At 40.2% G+C, this 22,746-nt stretch overlaps 1 protein-coding gene across 5 annotated transcripts in view; it reads left to right on the plus strand.

Annotated features, from left to right (window-relative positions):
• SUPT20H (SPT20 homolog, SAGA complex component) overlaps positions 1-22,746 on the plus strand; it is a 130,869-nt gene that overhangs the window by 72,439 nt on the left and 35,684 nt on the right. For all 5 annotated transcript variants that reach the window (XM_073613298.1, XM_073613297.1, XM_073613296.1 and 2 more), the window contains exons 16-19: positions 2,567-2,684; positions 10,231-10,336; positions 14,316-14,471; positions 17,392-17,701. In XM_073613298.1, the coding sequence (XP_073469399.1) occupies positions 2,567-2,684; positions 10,231-10,336; positions 14,316-14,471; positions 17,392-17,701 (690 nt within the window). The remainder of the gene's footprint in view (positions 1-2,566; positions 2,685-10,230; positions 10,337-14,315; positions 14,472-17,391; positions 17,702-22,746) is intronic.

Consider the following 22,746-nt stretch of genomic DNA (forward strand, 5'->3'; position numbering starts at 1 on the left):
TTCACCTTTTGTTACATGTTACACCCATAATCAGGATGTAACTTGTTACAAATACACCGGCTTCTGCACCCCCCTGACTCCCTATTGTGACAGGGAGCGGGGGATCTTCTACCCCTGCTTTTCTGTCACAATCTGAAAAGAACGTGGCTTCGCCCACCCAGCTGCATCATTCTGTGAATGGAAAACGACTTGGTCCAGTAGTTTTTTCGGCTGTCGGCTTGTGATTCTCAATGGACTACCATGTCGCTGTTGAGCGATGTTGTAGTTCATTGATGCTTCCTATTAGTGTGTAACAGCCTGACCATATGATGCACAGGCAGACAGCTTACACACAGTCTGCAAGAGCCCTGCATTGCACCCACAATCTGCTAATCGTGGGTGCAATGCTTTCCAGGCTCCCAATAAAAAAATGAAATAAATGCATTTTTTTTTTTTTTTTTTTTAGCTGCAAAAGATCTGCATTTATTATGTTTTTAAAAAGGTGAACTAATCTTTTAAAGTGGGAGTAAACTCCCATGCATGGCTTTTACCTATGGGTAAGCTTATAGTAAGGCTTACCTGTAGATACAGTAAATATTTCCTAAACATGCACTGTTTAGGAGATATTTACTTTTGATACAGGTGGTGATGTCACTGGCGCATGCGCTCTAAAGGAACAGCATACCATGCCATTCCTTCAGAGTCCTGTGCCGTGAACGGTGGCTTTCGGTGATGTCATTGTGGCTCTGGCCTCTCACACAGCCAGAGTGCGCGAAACCCGGAAGAAAGACTGGGTGACTATGGAAGCGCCTTCAGCAGTGACAGCGCGTCGCTGGGGGACTTCGTTTCAAAGTAAGTTTCACATAATGTGCTAGTATGCAATGCATATTAGCACATTATGGCATTGTCTTGCAGGATTTAAAAGAAACAAAAAAAAAAAAAAAAACAACATTTTAGTATCTCTTTAACAGGGCTAATGACCTCTCAATATAACAATGTTTGTTTGTGGCAGTTGGCTGCCCAAACACTAAGCAGTGATTGTAGGAGTAGTTTCCCCATACATGGTCTTATCTGGTATTTTCAATAGACCCAATTCTTTGTTAATTCTGAAGACTGTAGCTGTGAAAAGTTTATTAAACCATGCATCTTACCCGCTTTAAGGCTCAATTGTCCTTTTAAAGCATGTAACCAATAAACTCAAGTGGTTAATTAACAGTAAGGGGTATATTCATATAGAAATAAATGTGACTTTTAACAAACAACCACTGTTGTTCAATAAATCCCTGTCATTGAAAACACTTGCACTGTGAAGTTTCACCTACAGTGGATGTTTGGATATTGAGAAATCTAAACCTAAGTGATGAAGAGCTTAAAGAGGAACTGCAGTCTGCTCACATGATTTGTAATAAAACATCTTTGCCACTCCGAAGCTTCCCTCCAACCACTTTGCATATTATTTTATATATACTGTGATTCTGTACTTGCCAAATATGCTGCAGAAATCTCCCTCCAGTAAGTCTGGCTGCAACCATTTTAACTGTGGGTAGCTGAAGCTGCTGCCTGTTCACTTCCTGGATTTACACAGACATACAGAGGCACGCCTCCAGCCCTGCAGCTCTCATTGGCCCTCTTATGACTCACCCCCCTCCCTTCCTGGCAAACACTCACAAGAGCGATAGCTGTGCATGATGTCATAAGCCTAGGCATTTTACCAGACAAGAAACAGGAAGCGTTGTATAAGGTATTTACTGGCAGAAAAAAAAATGTTTTACTATCCAAAGGTAAAACAACAAGGACAGAAGATTTAATAGATGGAAAGATGAAAAAATTACTGAAGTTCTGCATTAAGTTGATTGTAGCTCTGGTTTGGCTGGAGCAATGTCAGAGACCACAGTGTGCGTTGGCCATCAGCTGCATCCTCTGATACAGCATCAGAGTATTCAGCTAGGGTAACTTTTAAACATCTTACGATTATTATTGTTACGCTTTTTTTACAGTTAATTTTTTTCATGCGCCTAAATTTAAAAAAAAAAACAAAAAAAAACAGTTTGGCCTATGGTGTGAAGATTATTTGCCAAAGTTTACTTAATAATTGGCATGCTATAAACTACATAAAAACTGCTATAAAGGCCTGTTGAACCACAGACCTGTTAACCTAGACAGATACACCTTTAAATTCCTAAACCATTTATTTATGGCCACAAAGAAAACGATAGCAAAGGCCTAGAAAACACAAACTCCTGGAATCTCTTAAAACCAGATTGTGGCAAACCATCGTTTATGAAAAACTGATGGCCAAACGCGGATAAAATGGCTTTATGGGCTCATTCACAGGGGTACTTAGCCCTGCACGGCATGAAGAGCCTTTTACTTTTTGAGCTACTGTTGAGCTGCATGCAGGCAGCCCATATAAAGTGAATGGATATGCATCTGCTGTACACTCTCACCCCCACAACTGAGTTTGACAGATATGTAGTAATGGGTGCACAGACCCAGATGCGCAGGCTCTTTGGTGGGGGTTAACCGGTAACCGTTTCCATATACAATAATAATCTGTGCACATGTTGTCATAATTGTTTCCCCACAGAGTGGTCAATCAATATCTTGAATTGTTTAAAAATGAGTCCAAAGGTTTTGTGAAGATGACACACGATGCTGGAGGAGTTGCAAGCCAAAATCCTGTGTCACCAGGCAAGGAAATTGAGGTTTGTGAAATGATCTTGCTAATAACAGTCCCTGTCACCTACATCTGGGTGGAAATTAAATGTTATGTGTAGATGTTTGCTAGGACTTGTAATACGTTTGGGGATATCCTGTTCTATGTGACTAAAGAGACTAAGGCCCCATACACACTATTAGATTTTCTGCAGATTTTTGTCTTCTAATAGTGTGTATGGGGCTTAAGTAACGAGTCACATGTAACGTTATACTATGACTTGCTTTCATGCATGTCCTCCAGCTGGTGTAGATTTGGCAATTGGGAGGCATGTCTGGTCGTTAGTGACTCGATTGCAGTATAATTCTGTGTCGAGTGATAAACTTAATAGCTATTCTTTCTGTGAGTGAACCTGTTGGTGAATAGCTTGTCATAATACCCCAGCTGCATAAAGATGATGATCATGGGAGAAAACCGTGAATTACGAAGCTTATTTCATTGTATCTATTCAGGCAAATGCAATGACAATGGTACTTTTAGCCTATTTTCTATGCCTTTTTTATGGGTGTTTTGTGAAGGATGCTTTGGCATGTAGTGGAATCCTAAAATGTTGTTCATAAAGGAAAGTTTTTTTTAAAGGTTTTGGCTTAGTTTTATTTTAATAAATTATTGGGGGTTTTTTTTATAGCTTTTTCTTTAACTATATGTTACAAGTTTTGTGTTACAAATACATTTAAAACATGACAAAGGATTTCCAGAGAATAGGGGGTTATCTAAAAAGCACATCAATAATTATCACCTTTCAGGCAGTCTGGCTTTCATCATCCTGAATGAGGTATGAGTCACTGCTCTGACAATACACTTCTGTGAGCAAATCTCAGCTTGATTTATCGAGCTGTGTAAGCAATTAATTTCTACATCAGCTGGAATAGGTAACATAAACTTAATTTGCTGGCTTAAAAGAGGAATGCCAAGTGTGTGTGTGTGTGTGTGTGTGTGTGTGTGTGTGTGTGTGTGTGTGTATATATATATATATATATATATCTATATATATATATATATATATATATATATATATATATATATATATATATATATATATAGATATATATATATATATAGATATATATATATAGATATATATATATATATATATATATATATATATATATATATATCTCTCTCCGCTCACAGGGGGATTAAACGCTGGCATACAAAAATGGTGTTTGGTCCAGCCCAGAATCTTACTACCAGCATTAATTTTTTTTTTTTTTTTTTTGCTATTGTCCTAAAAGAATTAACATCATTTCTTCAGCTCTGCTGGTTTAAACACTAACCCATTTTTTTCACTCTTTTACTCTTGTGATCTCTACACTGTTGTAGTTATGTCCTTCTGGTTGAAGCTATCCAGTCTTCCTCAGATTGGGTTTTGGAGCACATGCAGACCCTGTAGGATTGCACTTTGCAGGGATAGTCTGGAAGTCACCTTTGAACACTGGGTTCTCTGTAGGATGCTTCTAAGACTCTGTTCTAGTAAAAATTACCTGAGGAGCACTTTTCAGGGTCAGAGTGTCTGGCCTATTGAGTGGGCCGGCCCAGACAAACACTGGTAGCTACCTCACTTAAATAGGTTGCTGGGCACCTTTATTTCCCATTCCTACCATGGTGGGGCTGAGTGCTGACATAATCCTCAGGGTGTAGTGTTGCAGGTATTCTTTCTAGCCATACAGCATTAAGGGAGAATATCCCCGCTGTTGCTTCTGTGTGCAAAGAATTGTGTGGAACTTAGATCTTCGACGTGTCTTTGCTGCCCATCAGCAGTGATTATGGTCACCTCCAGCCATCCGGCCTTGCCTCCCACCCTGAACCTTCCTGATTCTAGATACTGGAGGAACAATCCCTCTTTTCCATGTGCCCCAGGCTCACTAACGGTTTTGGGGCTGCCTGAAGTGAGCCTACTGACATTGCTCTGCAGCTTGGAGTCATGTTTCTCTCTTGTAGTCTGTCTCGTCTTCTGACTCTTCCTTTGCTCGGTCAGATGTGGCTTTTCCCCCTGCTGTGTTCACTGGAGTTTTTACTATGGTTTTGCAAGACGTTATGGCCCAAATCACCCAGTTATTCACTTTGATCATAGACAGGGCATGCTGTTAAGTCATGGGGCCCCATACAGCCTACCTAGCAGGGGCCCCCCAAATGACGGGTGGGGCCTGAGCACCCCTCCCCCTAGTCCACAGGCAGCCAGTGGAGAAGGAGGCAGTTTGGACTGTAGTAGAGAAGTGTGTGTGTGTTTGTGTGTTTCAGGAGTATGTACCATTCAGTGTGCACGAGTCAGGGGTATGTACATAGTTCAGGGGTCAGAAGTGTTTAATATACAGAGTGCAGGAATGAGGAGTGGGTAATGTACATGGTTCAGTGGCCAAGAATGGGTAATGTACAGTTCAGTCAGAGGTCAGGCTTCTTCTACCTGGGATCCTTGTGCAGTGCTTCTCCTGGGGGGAGGGGGGTACCTCCTTTAGCTGGGAGCCCAGGGACAGGCCAGGAGCTGAGCACCTGCAAAATATTCTTCTTTCCTCCAGGGCGTAGAGTTGGACAGCGGGAGCCAAGGGGCAGAAGAGAACTACTTAACCACTTTTGGGTTAAAGCAGAGTAATCTGCAGCCTTATGTTCAGACTATTAAAGTCCCGGCCAGCCCGGGCGTGTTGATATAGGAGAGGTTGGGACTTTAATGTAATAGTCTGGACATGCAGCTGCAGATTACTCTGCTTTAACCCAAAAGTGGTTAAGTAGTTCTCTTTTGCCCATCCCCTGGGCCCATGCACACTAAGGCATGGGATCCAGGGAAATGTTTTTGAAAAAAGTTGAAGGGAGCAGGATTGATAGATCAGTGTCCATAATTTGGGAGTCCCCTCTCTGTCTCTGGGCCCCCATGCTGAATTGGCAGGGCCAGGCCCGGTACAGTAGGGCTGGTGTTCGCTAGAGTTACCCATAAATGCATAATTTACAAATTGAGGTCTGTTGACCTGGATGATGGTGTCTGTACCTGGATAGAAAACTGGTTAGAGGGGCACGTTTCAAGGGTGGCGATAAATGATGTGTACTCAGAATGGTCTGTTGTTGTGAGCGGGGTTCCCCAAGGCTTTGTCCTGGGACCAATCCTTTTTTAAATGTATTCATGAATGATAGAGGTTGGTATAAATAGTTCTATCTCTGCATTTGATATTAATGCAAAGCTATTCTTTTCAAGAAAACCTCAAAAAAATAAATAGGGTGGGTAACTACTACATGGCAAATTAAGATTACTGTTGCAAAATGTAAAAAGTAGTCCATGTGGGGACTAAAAATATGAATGCGAGATTTTCATTAAGGGGAGAACCTATGTGGGAATCTAGGATGGAAAAAGATCTGGGGGTCCGAATGCCGTCCAGTTCTGGTCACCAGTCCTCAGGAAGGATGTGCTGGAACTGGAGAGAGTCCAGAGAAGGACAACAAAACTAATAAGAGGACTGGATGACCTCCGTTACAAGGAATGACTGCAAGCATTAAACCTAATTCTCCCTGGAGAAGAGACACTCAAGGCGATATGGTGGCAATATACTGTACAAGTATTACAATGGTGATTCTAGCATAGGGAGAAAACTATTCAGTCTCAGGTCGCTTAAGAGGACATGTGGCCATCCAATCAAGTTGGATGAGAAGTGGTTTAACCTTAAACTATGTAGGGTTTCTTTATTGTCAGAGGATGCAGAATTCCCCTTCACAGTTTGTGGTGTCAGTAATTAAAAAAAAACTCTTATGCCGCGTACACACGATCGGACTTTCTGGCATACTTGGTCCGGCACACTTTCCGACGGACTTTGTCTGCCAGATGCGCCGGACTTTAAAACAGACGGACTTGCCCACAAATGACCGGACTTTCCGGCGGGCTAAATCCGGACAAGTCCGTTCATTTTGAACGTGACTCGGGTACGACGGGACTAGAAAAGGAAGTCAATCTTGCCGCTTTTATCGGCGAGATTGACACCTTGCGAGCCCCGTCGCGGGTCATGCCAGGCCCTTAGGTCTAGTATGGATTATAAAGGGAAGCCCCTACGCCGAAAAACGGTGTGGGGGTCCCCCCCTAAAATCCATACCAGACCCCGATCTGAGCACGCAGCCTGGCCGGTCAGGAAAGGGGGTGGGGACGAGCGAGCGCCCCCCCCCTCCTGAACCGTACCAGGCCGCATGCCCTCAATATGGGGGGGTGGGTGCTTTGGGGGAGGGGGCACCCTGCGGGGCCCCCCTCCCCAAAGCACCTTGTCCCCATGTTGATGAGGACAAGGGCCTCTTCCCGACAACCCTGGCCGTTGGTTGTCAGGGTCTGCGGGCGGGGGGCTTATCGGAATCCGGGAGCCCCCTATAATAAGAGGGCCCCCAGATCCCGGCCCCCCACCCTATGTGAATGAGTATGGGATACATGGTACCCCTACCTATCCACCTAGGGAAAAAGTGTCAATAATAAAACACACTACACAGGTTTTTAAAATAATTTATTAAACGGCTCCGGGGGGGTCTTCTTCCGGCTCCGGGGGGGTCTTCTTCCGGCTTCGGGGCTCTTCCTCCGGCTTCGGGGCTCTTCCTTTGGCTTAGGGGGTCCCTCTGGTTCCTCTTCTCCCGGCGTCCGGTTGGTTCTTCTCCGCTCTCTCCGGCCTCTTCTCCCGGTGTTCCAGTTCTTCGTCCGGCTCCTCCGCTGTCTTCAGGCCGTTCTCTTGCCAGCGGAGGTCCAGACTTCTGTGCTTCTGGGCTTCTTGTCTTCTTCCCTCTTCTCTTCTCCAGATGTTGACACGACGGTCTCTCTGGCTTCGGGGGGGGGGGGGGCTCGTCTGTCCCCACCCCCTTTCCTGACCAGCCGGGCTGCGTGCTCGGATCGGGGTCTGGTATGCATTTTAGGGGGGACCCCACGTCGTTTCTTCGGCGTAGGGGTTTCCCTTTATAATCCATACCAGACGTAAGGGCCTGGTATGCCCCGCGCTCGCCGCAATAGGAAAATTTGTTTTTCCTATTGCAGCGAGCACGAAATGCAATACCCTGCCCTTGCGTCGTATCTGGTCCGTTGGACCAGCATACAGACGAGCGGGCTTTCCGTCGGACCAGCACACAGACGAGCGGACTTTCCGCCAGAAACTGAGTCCGACGGAAAGATTTAAAACATGTTTCAAATCTAGGCTTGGCAGGTTTATGGGAAAAAGTCCACCAGAAAAGTCCGCCGGAGCCTACACACGGTCGGATTGTTCGTCGGACTCTGGTCCTCCATGCCAAGTATGCCGGAAAGTCCGCTCGTGTGTACGCGGCATTAGATGGGCATCTTAGCGATTGCAATACACAGGGAAATGGTATTGACATAAACACGTGCACACAAACCCACTTGCATTCACACAGGTTGAACTGGATGGACTGGAGTCTTTATTTAACTTTACCAACTATGTAACATTCTGTCATTGTCAGTCCGGAATATGGACATATCAATTTGGTTGCTGCCGAGGACCAAGTTGTCCCTGGTTTGGTGGCTCAGGAAACCTGCTCTGGAATCAAGGAATCTCCCTTTTTTTGTTCTTTGGAATTCCTCACAATGGATGACATCTTCTCAGGAGGAATCCTGGGCACTCTGTCGTTGCAGGGGGCTTGGTTGCCTGAGAAATTTCATCTCCTGGTTGACATCTGGAAGCTTCTAACAATTTGGCATCACTGGTGCGTTGGACCTGAGGATCATGTGATCTTGATTCAGTCGAACACACCCGGACAGTGGCGTACATTAACTATCAGGGAGCAAACAGATATCTCACCATAGCAGGAGAGGTAGATCAGATCCTGTTCTGAGCAGAACCTCACATTCCAGGCTTGTCAGCGATGTACATTTCAGGTGTAGATAATTGGCAGGCAGATTTCCTCAGTTAGCAGTGTCTGGACCCGGGGGAGTGGTCCCTCCTCTGAGCAGTATTCCATGAGCTGTGTTGTTGGTGGGGACAGATATGGACCTCCCAAGTAAGTAACAAACTGAAAAGGTTTTTCTCCAGATACAGGAATCTTTTAGCAGACGCAATGGATGCTCTGGTGACTTTTTGGCAACAGTACACTGTGATCTGCCTTTCCTCCCCTGAAACCTTTTTCTTGTGTGCTTCAGAGACGCGAGAGGGTACTCCTCTTTTGCTCTGGTTTGGCTCAAGTGGATATGGTACGCAGACCTGGTAAGCCTCTTGGCGGATTCTACCAGATCGTCCAAAATTTCTTTCTCGAGCACTCAAGCACTATCTTGCTTTGCGGTCACTGGCTTGAACTGTTGAAGCCCAGGTTCTGAGAGGCAGAGGCATCTCAGTGGTTTCTGCAATGTTAAAAACTAGGATGTCAACTTTTCACAAGATCTGTCACCGGACATGGAAAGGATACTTTAGTGAGTTTAAGTCTCAGGGTTTTCACCCTAGGGGTTTCTCCATGGTACAGATCCTCTCCTTTTACATCCAGGTCTGGACCAGCTTTTGTCTCCTAGCACTATTTAGGGTCAGGTTGCTGCTCTTTCTATCTTGTTTCAGAGACTGTTGGCCATTCCTTGATTATAAATCTTGTACAGTATCCCCCTTGTATCCTCCCCTATTAGTTCCCCTGTGATTCCATGGGATCTGAATCTGGTTCTTTGGTTCTCACTTCAGAAACTGTCATTTGAAAACATTAGAGACATTCCTCTCTATGCTTTCACCCACAAGGTGTATTTGTAGCCATCACCTCTGCAAGGCTTGTGTCCGAACTGGCAGCCTTACTCTGCAAGAAACTTTTTCTGGTTTTGTATAGGGAAAAGATGTGTTGAGCCCTGTACTTCCTTCCTGCCTAATGTAATTTCTGCCTGTCGCCTCAGCCAGGGCATCGTTCTTCCATCCCTCTGCCTGACTTAAGTTCGACAAGGAAATTTCCCTCCTTTGTGTGGATGTGATTTGGGCTCTGAGAGTCTATCTCTAAGCCACTGCTTCTTTCCCTTTTTGATGACCTTTTTGTCATTTCGGATGGCCCCGTAAGGGTGCACTGACTTGCTTGCTTGGCATTGAGCTTGCTGTAAAAGCCTTTCTAGGAATCCATTGAGGGATAGATCTCTCTGTGTTTATGATCATACTCTCCATACTGCTTTTCTACATAATTGAGGCATGCTGGTAGTAGGCGAGTAGAAAGCATACTTTTGGATTGGCCTACTTTTTTTAAAAAATTTTAATTTGCCAGTATGACTATCTGCATCCCTCAATGGACTTCAAGAAAAATCAAACACAAAATCCTATTTTTTTATTTACTTGACTAAAAAAGAAACAATTTTTTTTTTCTTAAAATTTTAAGTTTTTTTTTCAATCCTTGCTAAAATAACAAATATATGCACAGAACAACATGTGTCCTTTTTTAATTGATGCTATTTTATATCTGTTTCTTACCTCTTATACGAATGATTATATATAGATATATGTATATATATATATATATATATGTGTGTGTGTGTGTGTGTGTGTATGTATGTATGTATGTATGTATGTATGTATGTATATGGGGTTTTTTATTTTCATAATTCTGTTTATTTTATTTTATAGGCGGACGGTATCACAGGTTCTATCCAGTCCTCTGTACTGGGGAAAGGTGTCAAACACAGGCCACCTCCCATTAAACTTCCTTCCAACGCTGGCAATAACTCTTCAGGTATATTTCTCTTCATTAGCTTTTTTTTTTTTAAAGTGCAATATTGTAATTGTGGGTGAATATGTTGCACTGAATTCCCCCTGGTTTCTTATATCTTTGTAGTATCCTGATGGTAAGATCTCTCCCTTTTTGGATGTCATGATTTAACACACACACACACTCTGTAGAGATTTTTACTCCCTCTTTTCCTGTAATGTAAAATTCAAACCAAAGAATCACAAAGTTTGCCTGGGCGAATAAGGCACCACAGGGCACCTAGGATAAATAGTTGACAGAGATGGCCTGTATTAAAAAATAATGCATTTGGCACATGTGCCCTAAATGTTTTTACTCTCTGGTGCCCCTGTGATTGGCTTGTCTTTAATATTGGAATTCCTATATGATCCTGAGTCGCTTTGCATTCCTTTCTAAAAGGGTTGTAGAAGGTAGACACCATTGTCGTGTCTATGGGCTTAGGAGCCATTAAAGGCTGGAGCTACCCAAAGTTGATTTTTATAGTTTCAGCAGGATTCCTGGAAGATTAAAGAGCCACTGTTATTTTGCCAATTCAGGGCAAAGTGACTTGGTCCTCTAAATGGGTAAAACTACAACAACTTTATAAGCACCCAAAGGCTTATTTTATCAGACAGATATTTTCGAATTGCAGAGACTGAGACTCTGACTCCCTTATTTGAATTCTTAATAGCCTACATGGTTGGCAGATTTGGAAACGGCTGGTGATTCAACACAACTGCATCCACTTGAAACTGAGATGTCTGCCCTACTTCCTTAAAGAGTAGGGGGAACACTTACATTTTTTGTCAGGTTTTTATTTCTGTCTGTGACCCCACTGGGGAGGTTTTTACTCAGTGCTTCTTCATATCTTACATAGGCTTTACTCTGACACTTGTGCAAGATAATAACTATAGAATCAGAATAAAAACATCAGAATTTCTAATGCATCCTCATTATCTATTAAAAATGGGGATTTCCCATCACCAAAAACGGTGATTGGAAATGGGCTTTTAACCAGTTCCGCCCTCACACCTATACGCTCCCCTATGGACTAGTTCTGACATTTTTGCTATGGGTGTGTTTTTTTTTTTTTTTTTCACATTAGTTTTGTCATTAACCACTTGCCCTCCGGAAGATTTACCTCCCTTCATGACCAGGCCATTTTTTGACACTGTTACTGACAATTGTGCGGTTATTCAACGCTGTACGCAAATTAAATTTATATAATTTTTTTCCCACGAATAGAGCTTTCTTTTGGTGATGGTTTATCACCACTGGGTTTTTTATTTTTTTTGTGCTATAAACCAAAAAAGGCTGACAGTTTTTGGGGAAAAAAAAAACTATTTTTTACTTTCTATAAAACATAGCCAATTAAAAATGTAAAAAATCGAATTTCTTTAAAAAAAATTAGGTCCATATGTATTCTGCTACATTTACATTTTGTTTGTAGCTGCTGACTTTTTTAAAAAAATTAAAAATTCAGGGTGGAACTCCGCTTTAAGTAAGATATAAGTAATGCATATATATATTTTTTTTTTTTAGGAAAAGCAAGGCTTTCATTTGGCAATACTGTCTGTCAAAAATTGTTTTATTTTTGATGCAAAGCATTAAAGCTGCACGATTACTCGTCAATCGTTATCGCAATTTTTTTTCCCCGTTGCGATCTTGACAAAAGTGTTTCACGATTCTTAATATGCAAAGAATTCTCTCTGCTCTTCTGAAGCCACAGCCCTCAAAAGAAAGGAAGAAAAAACAGGCAGTCTGCCAAGAATCACAACATTCTTTAGCAGTGGAACTTAAGTATAAACATTGTAACAATTTGTCAAAGGAATAGTCCTCATGTGTAAATGAGGAAAGTTTAACCACCTAAACACTAAACCTTTTTCTGACATTTGTTGGTTTCAAGTTAAAATCATTATTTTCTTCTAGAAAATTACTTAGAACTCCCAAACATTTTATATATATATATAATATATAATATTTTTTTTTTAGTAGAGACCCTAGAGAATAAAATGGTTGTTGCAATATTTTATGTCACACTGTATTTGCACAGCAGTCTTTCAAATGCAATTTTTTTTTGGGAAAAAATTACTTTAATGAATTAAAAAAAAAGTAAAAAAGAAACTAAGTGCGCTACCTACAGTAATGTGAGTGAAATCTAATAAATTATGAATGAATAAATGTTGGATAAAATAAACAGTCCATCAAAAGGCTAAGTAATGTCCTAATATAGGAGGTGTTTTAGGGACAAATTCTTCACTTGGAACAGTGCCGCCTTCACCACAACTCTTCACAGGTCAAGCAAAGGTAAAGATAGGCTGCTTACGAGATATGCTGGATCCCTATTACAGAGATCTTTCAGGCTCAGGATAGTTGGCTCCACAACCAGAAAACAGCTGATCCGAATTCAAACAAAATTCCCAGTTCTCAGCGCTGGAGTGGCAACCAGGAATGTTCTTTTTATATCCACTGCTCCAACAATGCCACTCGTGACATAGAGTAAAACATTTAAGAAGAGGAAGAGAGACGCTTCATGGTGCAGTAGGTTAAAATCCTTGGTGCAGTAGAAGCCGACCAGCTGGTATGTGGCGACGTCAGGTCCTCAAGCTCCACCCAACGCTGCGTTTCTCCGTAAGAGGCATCGCCCAGGAGAGCCTCCTCTCCCAGGCGATGCCTCTTACGGAGAAACGCAGCGTCGGGTGGAGCTTGAGGACCTGACGTCACCACATACCAGCTGGTCGGCTTCTGCCATGGCTGAGTAGTTTTTGTTTGCAACTGTGTTTGCTTTGCTTTTGATGTCAGTCGTCCGTCATGTGGAATAAAGGATTTTTAACCACTGCACCATGAAGTGTCTCTCTTCCTCTTCTTAAATGTTTTACTCTATGTCACGAGCAGCATTGTTGGAGCAGTGGATATAAAAAGAACATTCCTGGTTGCCGCTCCAGCGCTGAGAACTGCCGGACGTGGAGGGAATTTTTTTTTAATTCGGATCAGCTGTTTTCTGGTTGTGGAGCCAGCTATCCTGAGCCTGAAAGATCTCTGTAATAGGGATCGAGCATATCTGATAAGCAGCCTATCTTTTCCTTTGCTTGACCTGTGAAGAGTTGTGGTGAAGATGGCACTGTTCCAAGTAAAGAATTTGTCCCTAAAACACCTCCTATATTAGCACATTACTTAGCCTTTTAATGGACTGTTTATTTTATCCAACATTTATTCATTCATAATTTATTAGATTTCACTCACATTACTGTAGAAAGCGCACTTAGTTTCTTTTTTACTTTTAGTTTAAACCTCATATTCAAGGTTTTCTATGTTGCAGCAGCTTTTGTCACTATAATTTTGTAAGTTATTTTAGCAAGTATTATTATATATGGTTTATTGATTTGTTTTGAGGGTAGCGCGGATTGTTCATCTTACAACCAGTAAAGTTAGCCCATTTTTTTTTTGTATAATGTGAAAGCTTTTACGTTGCGAGAATCGTGATCATTTTATTCTAAGCAAAAAAATCGAAATTCTCATTTTGGCCAGAATCATGCAGCTCTACGATGCATAAACACAAACGAAGAAAAAAAATTGAAAAATACACTTATTTTTTACTTGTCAGGATGTTTTAACTGACCTAATTTGCACTTTAAAGCTCATCCCTTATACTGTATATAATAAACAGAATAGATACAGAATGAACAACCTCTTCTACAGCTGCTGCATTTACACAGCAACTTCTGACTGTCATTTTGACAGCCAGTATTTGCTGGCAAGTGTAAGAGGGTTAGGAGTTGCATCAGGGCAGAAGGACAGAGCATACTGCATGTGACTGATGGACTTTGATGAAGTTCTTCTGGGCATGTATTACACACCCAGTGTCCACAACTTGCTAGGAATTACTGCTTCAATAGTGCGTTGATGGTTCTTAGTACTTTTTTTTTTTTTTTCTGTCATTGCGATTTTTGTTTGTTTTTTTTTTTTATGTTTTTTTTTTTTTCAGGTAATATATTTAGTCCCCTACAGGCGAGTGGCCACCTAAAATCTACAACCCCTCCTCCATCTAAACCACCAAGTATCTCTCGAAAACAGTCTGTGGACCTTAATCAAGTCAGCATGCTCTCGCCAGCCGCTATGTCACCAGCCAGCTCATCACAAAGTGAGTCACGCCCTAAATTCTCCATTAAATCTCCATAGGCCTTTGATGTAGAGGTCTTCAAGATTAAACCCTTCTTTCTAATGGATTGGTGACACCAACGTGTATGCTTGTGTGCACTCTTTAATGCTTGTAAAAGCCTTGTAGACTTGATAGCAATATGTTCTGTTAACTGTATGTATTTTGTGTTTTTTAATGTAATTGTGTGTTTTATTTTTTATTTTGATATACGCTTATATATTTTGTTTTTTCCTTTTCACTGTATGCACTCTTTGTGTGTACGTATTTATAATGGAAAATTGCTAGAATGACTTGTGTTTTTATGCTTTAAAAAAATGCAATGCAAACCAGGTATTCAGTGTGACAAAAGGAAATGCAGTGTATTTTTATTTTTATTTTTTTTGGATTGGAATTTTAGAAGCTGCTGATTTTAAAGAGAAAACAAGCTAAGCTTTATTGTTTTTTTGTATGTGTAAAACCTCACAGCATGTCAAGTAGTTGACAAAAACCCAGTATTGGCTTTTTGAACTATATTTACTTTATATAATCATTTTTATGTTTTTAATAATATATATATATTTAATATTGCCTCACAGGTATTAAACTTTGAATACATCAAAGCTGCTGGATATGTGCAAAATGACTACAGGTCATTGCAACTTCCATATATATTTTTTTTAAATACTTTGGTTGCATTGAAGTCAGCCAAGCCTTTGTAATGATGTGTGTTGCAGGCAAGATTGGCTTTTAAATGAGACATTAATGGGTTTAAAGAGCAAGACCACCCAAACCTGATGACTCAGTATTGTATGGATACAGTTAGATTGTGCCACCTTGTGGGTTTATCACATTCAAAGACCATAGCAGAAGTTTCCCCTATTACCTCAACTTCACCCCTCTCCATGACAACATATAGTTTTGTCCTGCTTCAGTTTATAAAGCAATGTTGTCAAACAACTGCTTCTGGTTTCCCTATGAATTGATAGGGAAAGTGACCATGTAGCTCAAAGTGTTACTAAACCCACTATATCTGGTCTCCCACCGTACACAGAACATGGAAATTCAATTATTTTAGTTAAATATAAACTGCTAAATACCTTTTCTCATCAGTAGTATATAGCAATCTTATGATTTCTATCAGTGTCTGGTTAAACCTAGTCCTGACTAGTCCTATGAGGCTGCAGGACCCCTGATGCTCTGTCTGGACAGTGCTAATTGGCCCTGTTCTGATCACATGCACCCTCCCAAGAAAAAAAAAAACTCTCTAGCAATACACACCAAACTGAGCATGTGCAGAGTGCCACCAAGGCTCTGTACTGTCAGAAGATGGATTGGGGGCAGTAAAAGAAGGGGAGAATCAGAGAAGACAGGATCAAACAGCCTTTTTGCACAATGCGCAGGATTAACCCCTTAAGTTCCACAGTGAGTATAACAAGCATGCTTTACTGCATGTATAGGTTGATTTTACTGTTGTGGGTTTAGTAACAATTTAATCAATAGTGAAATGTGACCTACTCCCAGATGCAAGGCATAGATGTGATGCCATGGAACCCCATTAGGATTAATGGTTTGACATGCATTTGAAACAAGCATCAAAGGCAGGTCAGCATAACCCCATTGACTTTAAGCAGTGCACATGTCAGTTCAGAGGTTGTGTTCCATCTGCTTTGCGCTGTGCTTCATTTCTTCAGCTGCAGCATGCCCTATTGTGGTGCATTTGACTTGTAGGCAAAGTATATCAAACCAAACACAACCTTTTCTACACAATGCTTTATTTTTCATTCAAATGCATACATGTGCTTAAATGTAAAATGCAGCATTTGTCTAGAATGCCCATCAATATAATCCTTTAGAGAGGTAATGCTTATTTAAAGCTAATTTACATAGCCGATAGAACCCAATGGTGTGTAGCACAAAACTTGGATATCAGTGTTTGGTGGGCTTCTACTGTAAAGCCCAATTGAACTTTCAGTTTACATCAGCTACATACTTTCCAACTGCATATAAATAAAAGGTATTCACAGTCTACAATTCACTTTTCACTTTTTTTTTTTTTTTAAAGAAACAGCCACACACTTAGTGTTAAAGTCAGTCCAGTGATAGCATACTGTAGAGAATGACCTATGCACTCTGTGTGGAAGCAGTGATCTCTCTGCAGAGTTTTGACTTGCTCCCTTCTACATCAGAACTATCGTTGTTCATTTGGCAAATCTCTAGTTTCCTTCTAATTGGAGAGATCTAGCTCTGACTATGTAGGGAGGCGTGTTGGACCCTTGCAAATAGGATCCTTGCTTCCACTCAGAGCACGGGTCCCTCTCAGTAGCATGCTGCCAGGGATAGCCTTTCCTACTCCGTCTGTGGCTGCTTTCTAAAGTAAACAAATTGTAAGACTTTGTACACCTTTTTGTTTTCAATACATCTACAATGTATTTAGCTGATTTTAAACTGGAAGTTCAGGTAGGCTTTTATTGTTGCCTGTGTCTGGATTTGGAAAAGCTGCATTGATTGTTTGACAATGATTTTTAAAGAAAAAGAAATACAAACATGTTAACATTTAAAAAAAAAAAAAAAAAATTACGTTTTTGTTTGGAAAATGAGAATGTTTGCTTCAACTGCCGATATTTTGGCTCGACTAACAAAGCATTATATTTCTATGATTTGTTTTGCTATTAAATGGGTTTGAAGCATTTGCGACCTGTTAATGAGGTGTTTTCTTTTCGTCTTTTTGTAGCAAGTCTGTGTTGTCTTGCCTTTGTGAAACAAGTGTGTCACATCTTTGACGTTCTTACTTATTAATCATTTTATATTAATCTTCATCACTATTTTTTATTAAGCATGGTAATTTTTTTTAATATTTTTTTTTTCTCACTTTTTAAACAAATGTGTTTTGTACTAGTGCTCTTTTATTTTTCTCAATGAGCAGGATCTGGAACACCCAAACCATCTACTCCTACACCAACCAACACCCCATCATCGACACCGCATCCACCCGATGTTTCCAGCTCCGCTCCTATCACTCCTTCTGTCACCCCCACACCCCAAGACTCGAGCTTTAGTTCACAGCAGCCTACATTGATAGCACCGTTTGCTCAGCAGCAAATGTCTCTGAGTCAGGGGTTACCTGTAATGACCATTCCACTGTCTACCATGGTAACATCTATTACTACTGGAACTGCCTCCACCCAAGTTATGACAAATCCTGCTGGACTTAATATCATCAATGTAGTTGGATGGTAAGTTCCCTTCATCTTGACACTGCAGCTTTTGCATCTCTTTAACAGATCAGGTTCTGTGCTCTGCATTGTTTTTCTTCAAAAATATTTTTATATTTATTTAGGAAAAAATTGATAAATTCTTTGTTTCTGAAGCATGTGTGCTGCTCAGAACTACCTGTCAGATTTTAGAGATTATATTCCCACTGTCAGGTGGAGATAGGAGAAATTGAGCAGTACAGACACGTTCTTCTTTCCAGCTTTTATGAATTTTACAGTGGTTTTCGGGTCTGTGGTTGGGGTACAACATTTAACTTTACTTATTACTCTTGCTATTGTTGATAATGTGACAAGGATTTTATGGTTTCAGTCTCGACTTGCTGAAATGACAGAAGTGTGGTGTGATATTTTTCACATTAAGACACCTACGCCATAAGAAATGTTTCCTCTTCTTTTTTTTTTTTTTATTGTTACATTTTGTCCTGCCGGTACTTTTAATCACATCAAGATGACCATTGGGCTTTGTAAATTTGAAAAGGTCTTGTAGGACAAGTAGTCTATAGGTTATTTAATGCTGAATCATGTGACCACCACTTCTTCTTCTTCTTCTGTCCATCCCAATGTCCTATTCTCAAATGTAACCCTTTCCTTTGCCCATGCACAGCAAGGTAAAAGATCATGTAGCACCCCCTTTCCTCAGCTGCATACACTCTCCTTTCAATCTCTCCACCACTGCTCTGTTCAGTTCTGCCAGGAGTGAAAAAGAAATAACCAGGTATGAATGAACATGTGATTTACTCCACCTCTCTCATGTCATGTGACAGCCCCAATGCCATATGATTGGCCTACAATGCCACAGGGAAGCAGGAAAGGAGCCCATAGTCCCGTGTAAGCTCTGACCTAGTGGTTTGAAGTTGCACATGGATTTATTTCCTCAGTCCCAGTATCTAAATTAAATAGTGGAGGGTTGAAGAAAGGTGAGTGTAAGCTGCTTGGGAGGTGAGGAAGGTAAAGCTGAACTCTAGGCAACATAAATATTGTCAAGATACAGGTGCTGTGAGAATTCTTAGGCCCCTTTCACACGAGTGGACCTATCGGGTCTGCCTGTCAGTTTTTCAGGCAAACCCGATCGAACCCTCCATGGGATCAGAGGCTGAAAACTGATGTACAATATAATGATAATAAATTAAAATAAATACAAACAGACTATAGACTTGGATAAAAATGGCCGTGGTCCTTTATTATTGGCATAATAAAAAATACCAATTAGCTTTCTAAAATCATACCAAAACAATAATAGTTCAGCCATCAAAGCTCGAACTATATTCAAACAATTAAACCAAATAGTTCAGCCATTAAAGCTCGAACCATATATATATACGTCTTTAACGTTAGTACACCATACCCCCTTACAGCAGAAAGGACCAGCCACATAACAAGAACCACGACATAGGGAGGGAGGGAGGGATGTTTCTTCTTGAAGTGCTGCCGTTGGTCTGATGACCGTTAATATTCTTCTTTCTTCTTATTGGTACTTCTAGTCACCTGACCTTTCTTAGAAGCTTCCAGAATTTTTTAATAAAGTTTATTGATAACAGTTAACTGATCAATAATTAACACTACAATAACTGCCTATTTGTTTCAGTCCCTGTTCCCATAGGCAGGGGTCGCTAATGAGCTTCTCCTGCCTTTCATTCTCCTCTATGGAACAGCAGGTGTAAACATGTGTCTGTTTACACCCACTGACATCCAATCCGATCAGCTAATAGCAGACAGATGTGTCCCTTCTCTCTAGTGGCTCAAATAGCATTAGAGTGTAAATGGACAGACGGTCCGTTTACATCCAACTGGCCTTAGAGGAGAGTGGGCTGTGTCTGCTCTGCATAAGCAGATGTGGACCAACCGTCCTCCTGCTCAGCGGGGATCAGCGAACAGATCCAAGTGGAACACAATAATCACAATAATGTGCAATAATCCATCATTAAACACCTGCACTTTGACCCTATGCAGGAGTTTCCTGTGACAGACACTGTTTATCTTGTGCAGCGTGACTGGTTTTGTAACCTCCCACCCCTGTAGTTTTCAGAGTTGAGCTTTAAATTACTCTTTTACTTTGCCACAGATGGGCAAAGTAAAGGGTCAATTATACACCCTAGCTTAAAATTAGAGTATCACAGTCCCCCAGTTCCTTTTTCTGGATTGAGATTGAGGACTGAGTGTATGGTCCACTAATCATTTCAATCAGACCGGCCACAAAGGACCAATGTCTTACATCAGGAGCACTTTTTCTAGGGCTGAGATTTGTTTAGACCTGCACAGGGCTGCAACTAACGATTATTTTCATAATCGATTAGTTGGCCGATTATTGTTTCGATTAATCGATTATTCGGTTAATAACCTTAAAAAAAGTGTGATGTATAATTTAGTTAATGTGTACAGTTTTAAAAAAAGGTAATTTATTCTTAAATATCTCTATGCAGTGGTAAATATAAATAACCAACTATATGGTTAGGGAGCAAAATATCGAATCCACTCTGAGCATAACAGACAGAAGACATATACTGTATATACTATTAGAGGAGAGATATACTGTATATACTATTAGAAGAGAGATATACTGTATATACTATTAGAGGAGAGATATACTGTATATACTATTAGAGGAGAGATATACTGTATAAACTATTAGAGGAGAGATATACTGTATAAACTATTAGAGGAGATATACTGTATAAACTATTAGAGGAGATATACTGTATATACTATTAGAGGATATATACTGTGTATATACTATTAAAGGGTGAATCTGGTAAATATCATCAGACTCAGTAATCAAATTTTTTTTTATTAAAAACAAAAACAATGTCTTCCTTCAAAAAAAATGTCATTTTAAGAACGTTTGTTCTTTCATTCAGCGAATGTACAAAGATTTTTCGTCTGAATATTCACATCTGAAAATTGATCGGTGTGGCCAGCATAAGGCTCAGTACACACCTATGCAGTTTGCTTTTCATCTGTTTCTGCAGTGCTTTTTGCTGTGCGTTTTGATTTTTGTGCACGTGATTTTGCTGTGATTTGCGTTTCTGCATTTTTTTGTTGGGCAGATTAAAAAACACATATTGCTGCAAAAACACATTACATGCTTTTCTGCAGCTTCTCTATTGAAGTATATTGAACCAAAAAATCACGTTTTGCGTGAACGTGTCCCATAGGAAACCGCGTGAATGAACTGTAGTGCGTTTCTGCAAAAAGCACCAAAAAACACATAGATGTGAACCAGGTCTAAGACATTTAGTAACATAATGGGGCGAAAAAACTAAAATGAGCCCTTTATAGTACAAAAAAAAGCAGATAATCACTACTGTAAGGGGTTAATTTTTTTTACTGTAGAACTGTGAAAGTAATATTTGCAGTAGCGATTATTTGCTCTTTTTGTACCATAAAGGGCTCATTTTAGGTTTTTTTCAACCCCATTATGTTACTGGCCGATTAATCGATTATGAAAATAGTAATCGATTAATTTCATAATCGATTAGTTGTCGATTAATCGATTAGTTGTTTCAGCCCTAGACCTGCAGCATTCCCCTAAATGTATTGCCAAATTGTGTTCAATGAAGGAAAAATTCTGTATCATAAAATTTAAAGGAAATTACCATTAATTTTGTGTGCAGCAGCACATCGTGGGTATAGTTTTAACACATATAACCAAGACATACTGTGTAATAACAATACTGAACTTATTTGTAATATCTTCAGAAAGATAAAAATTGCTTATATTCTGTGATTGTCCCATGTGTTGTCGGGGGGAGGTATAAGTGACTTGGTGCTTTAGGACAGTGCTCAGACAATGCAAACTCTTCTCATTTTTCTTCCTTAGACTTCTGTTGGTTTGTGTTATACAGCAGTGCAGTACATTGTCATCAATAAAACTTACATTGCTTTTCTCTTCTCTGGTCTTATTTTTCTACAACTTTTAGAACTCTGGGTATCTTTTCTTTTTAATAAATAAACATTTCTCCTCTGACAGTGTTCCCTTTTATTTCTGCATTTCATGTACATCCTCTGTGCTTCTCTGGTTCTCTTCCATTGCAGAGTACAAATATTTCAGTGGGTCTCTCCTTTTTAGATTTCTTCAGTCGGCTCTCATGCATTTTACTCTTCTGTTTTAACTCTTTTTTGCTCCCTGCTTTTGCTTTTTCTATTTGCAACCTCTACTGTGTGGTCACAATTTGTTTAGCTGAAATATTCAGTGTAGTGATCAATCATCTATACGTTGTTGGATGTATAACACCACAAAAAATAGCATTATACAGTGATGCTTGGGAACCAATCACAGATCCTATTTTAGTAGCTTAGGCCAGGGAGACTAAACTAATTTATGCTTTGGTTACTGTAAGTACTTAAAAATTGGAAAGATTTTTATAAACATATAAAGGCTGATCAACTTGTCATAATTTAGTTTTACCTACTTGTCTTGTAGACACAATCAATGAAATACAGTGTTCAATTAAATATTTATTGTTGTACAAAGTTTAACATATATTTTATGATGCCCTTTTTTATTATTTTTATGTTTTAATAACAAAACCTACCCTAATGCCTTTAATTAGATGATTAAAGCTCAATTCTACCCAAAAATAAATTTTTACCCATTCTTCCCTCCAACTCCTTCTTTCCCAAAGTACATTTTTTCTTCTCTGGTAAAGTCCATTATACTTGCCTGAATCCCCCGATTTAAATATCCTTCTCTGACCCTAATTCCTTCTTTGGGGACCTCTAATTCAGCGACACTCTAAAGCCTCGCTGGCCGATCCCTTTCACTTCTGTGGGTCCATCAGCCTCTTTTTTTTTTTTTTTTTTTTTTTTTTCATGTTACTTCCCAGTGGGAACTGACCACATCACTTAGGCAGTGATGTGGACACCCAGAAGAAGGATCCCTCCAGGAAGTAAACGTTAAGGAGAAGGACTCGGCGCTGGATGATCATGTGACATGGATATGGGCAGATTTATTAAAGGAGTTAACCATATTGAGTGAAGATTCTTATCTATTCATGTGAAAAACAAAT

The sequence above is a fragment of the Aquarana catesbeiana genome, linkage group LG02 (assembly GCF_042186555.1).
Source record: "Aquarana catesbeiana isolate 2022-GZ linkage group LG02, ASM4218655v1, whole genome shotgun sequence".
Classification (NCBI taxonomy): domain Eukaryota; kingdom Metazoa; phylum Chordata; class Amphibia; order Anura; family Ranidae; genus Aquarana; species Aquarana catesbeiana.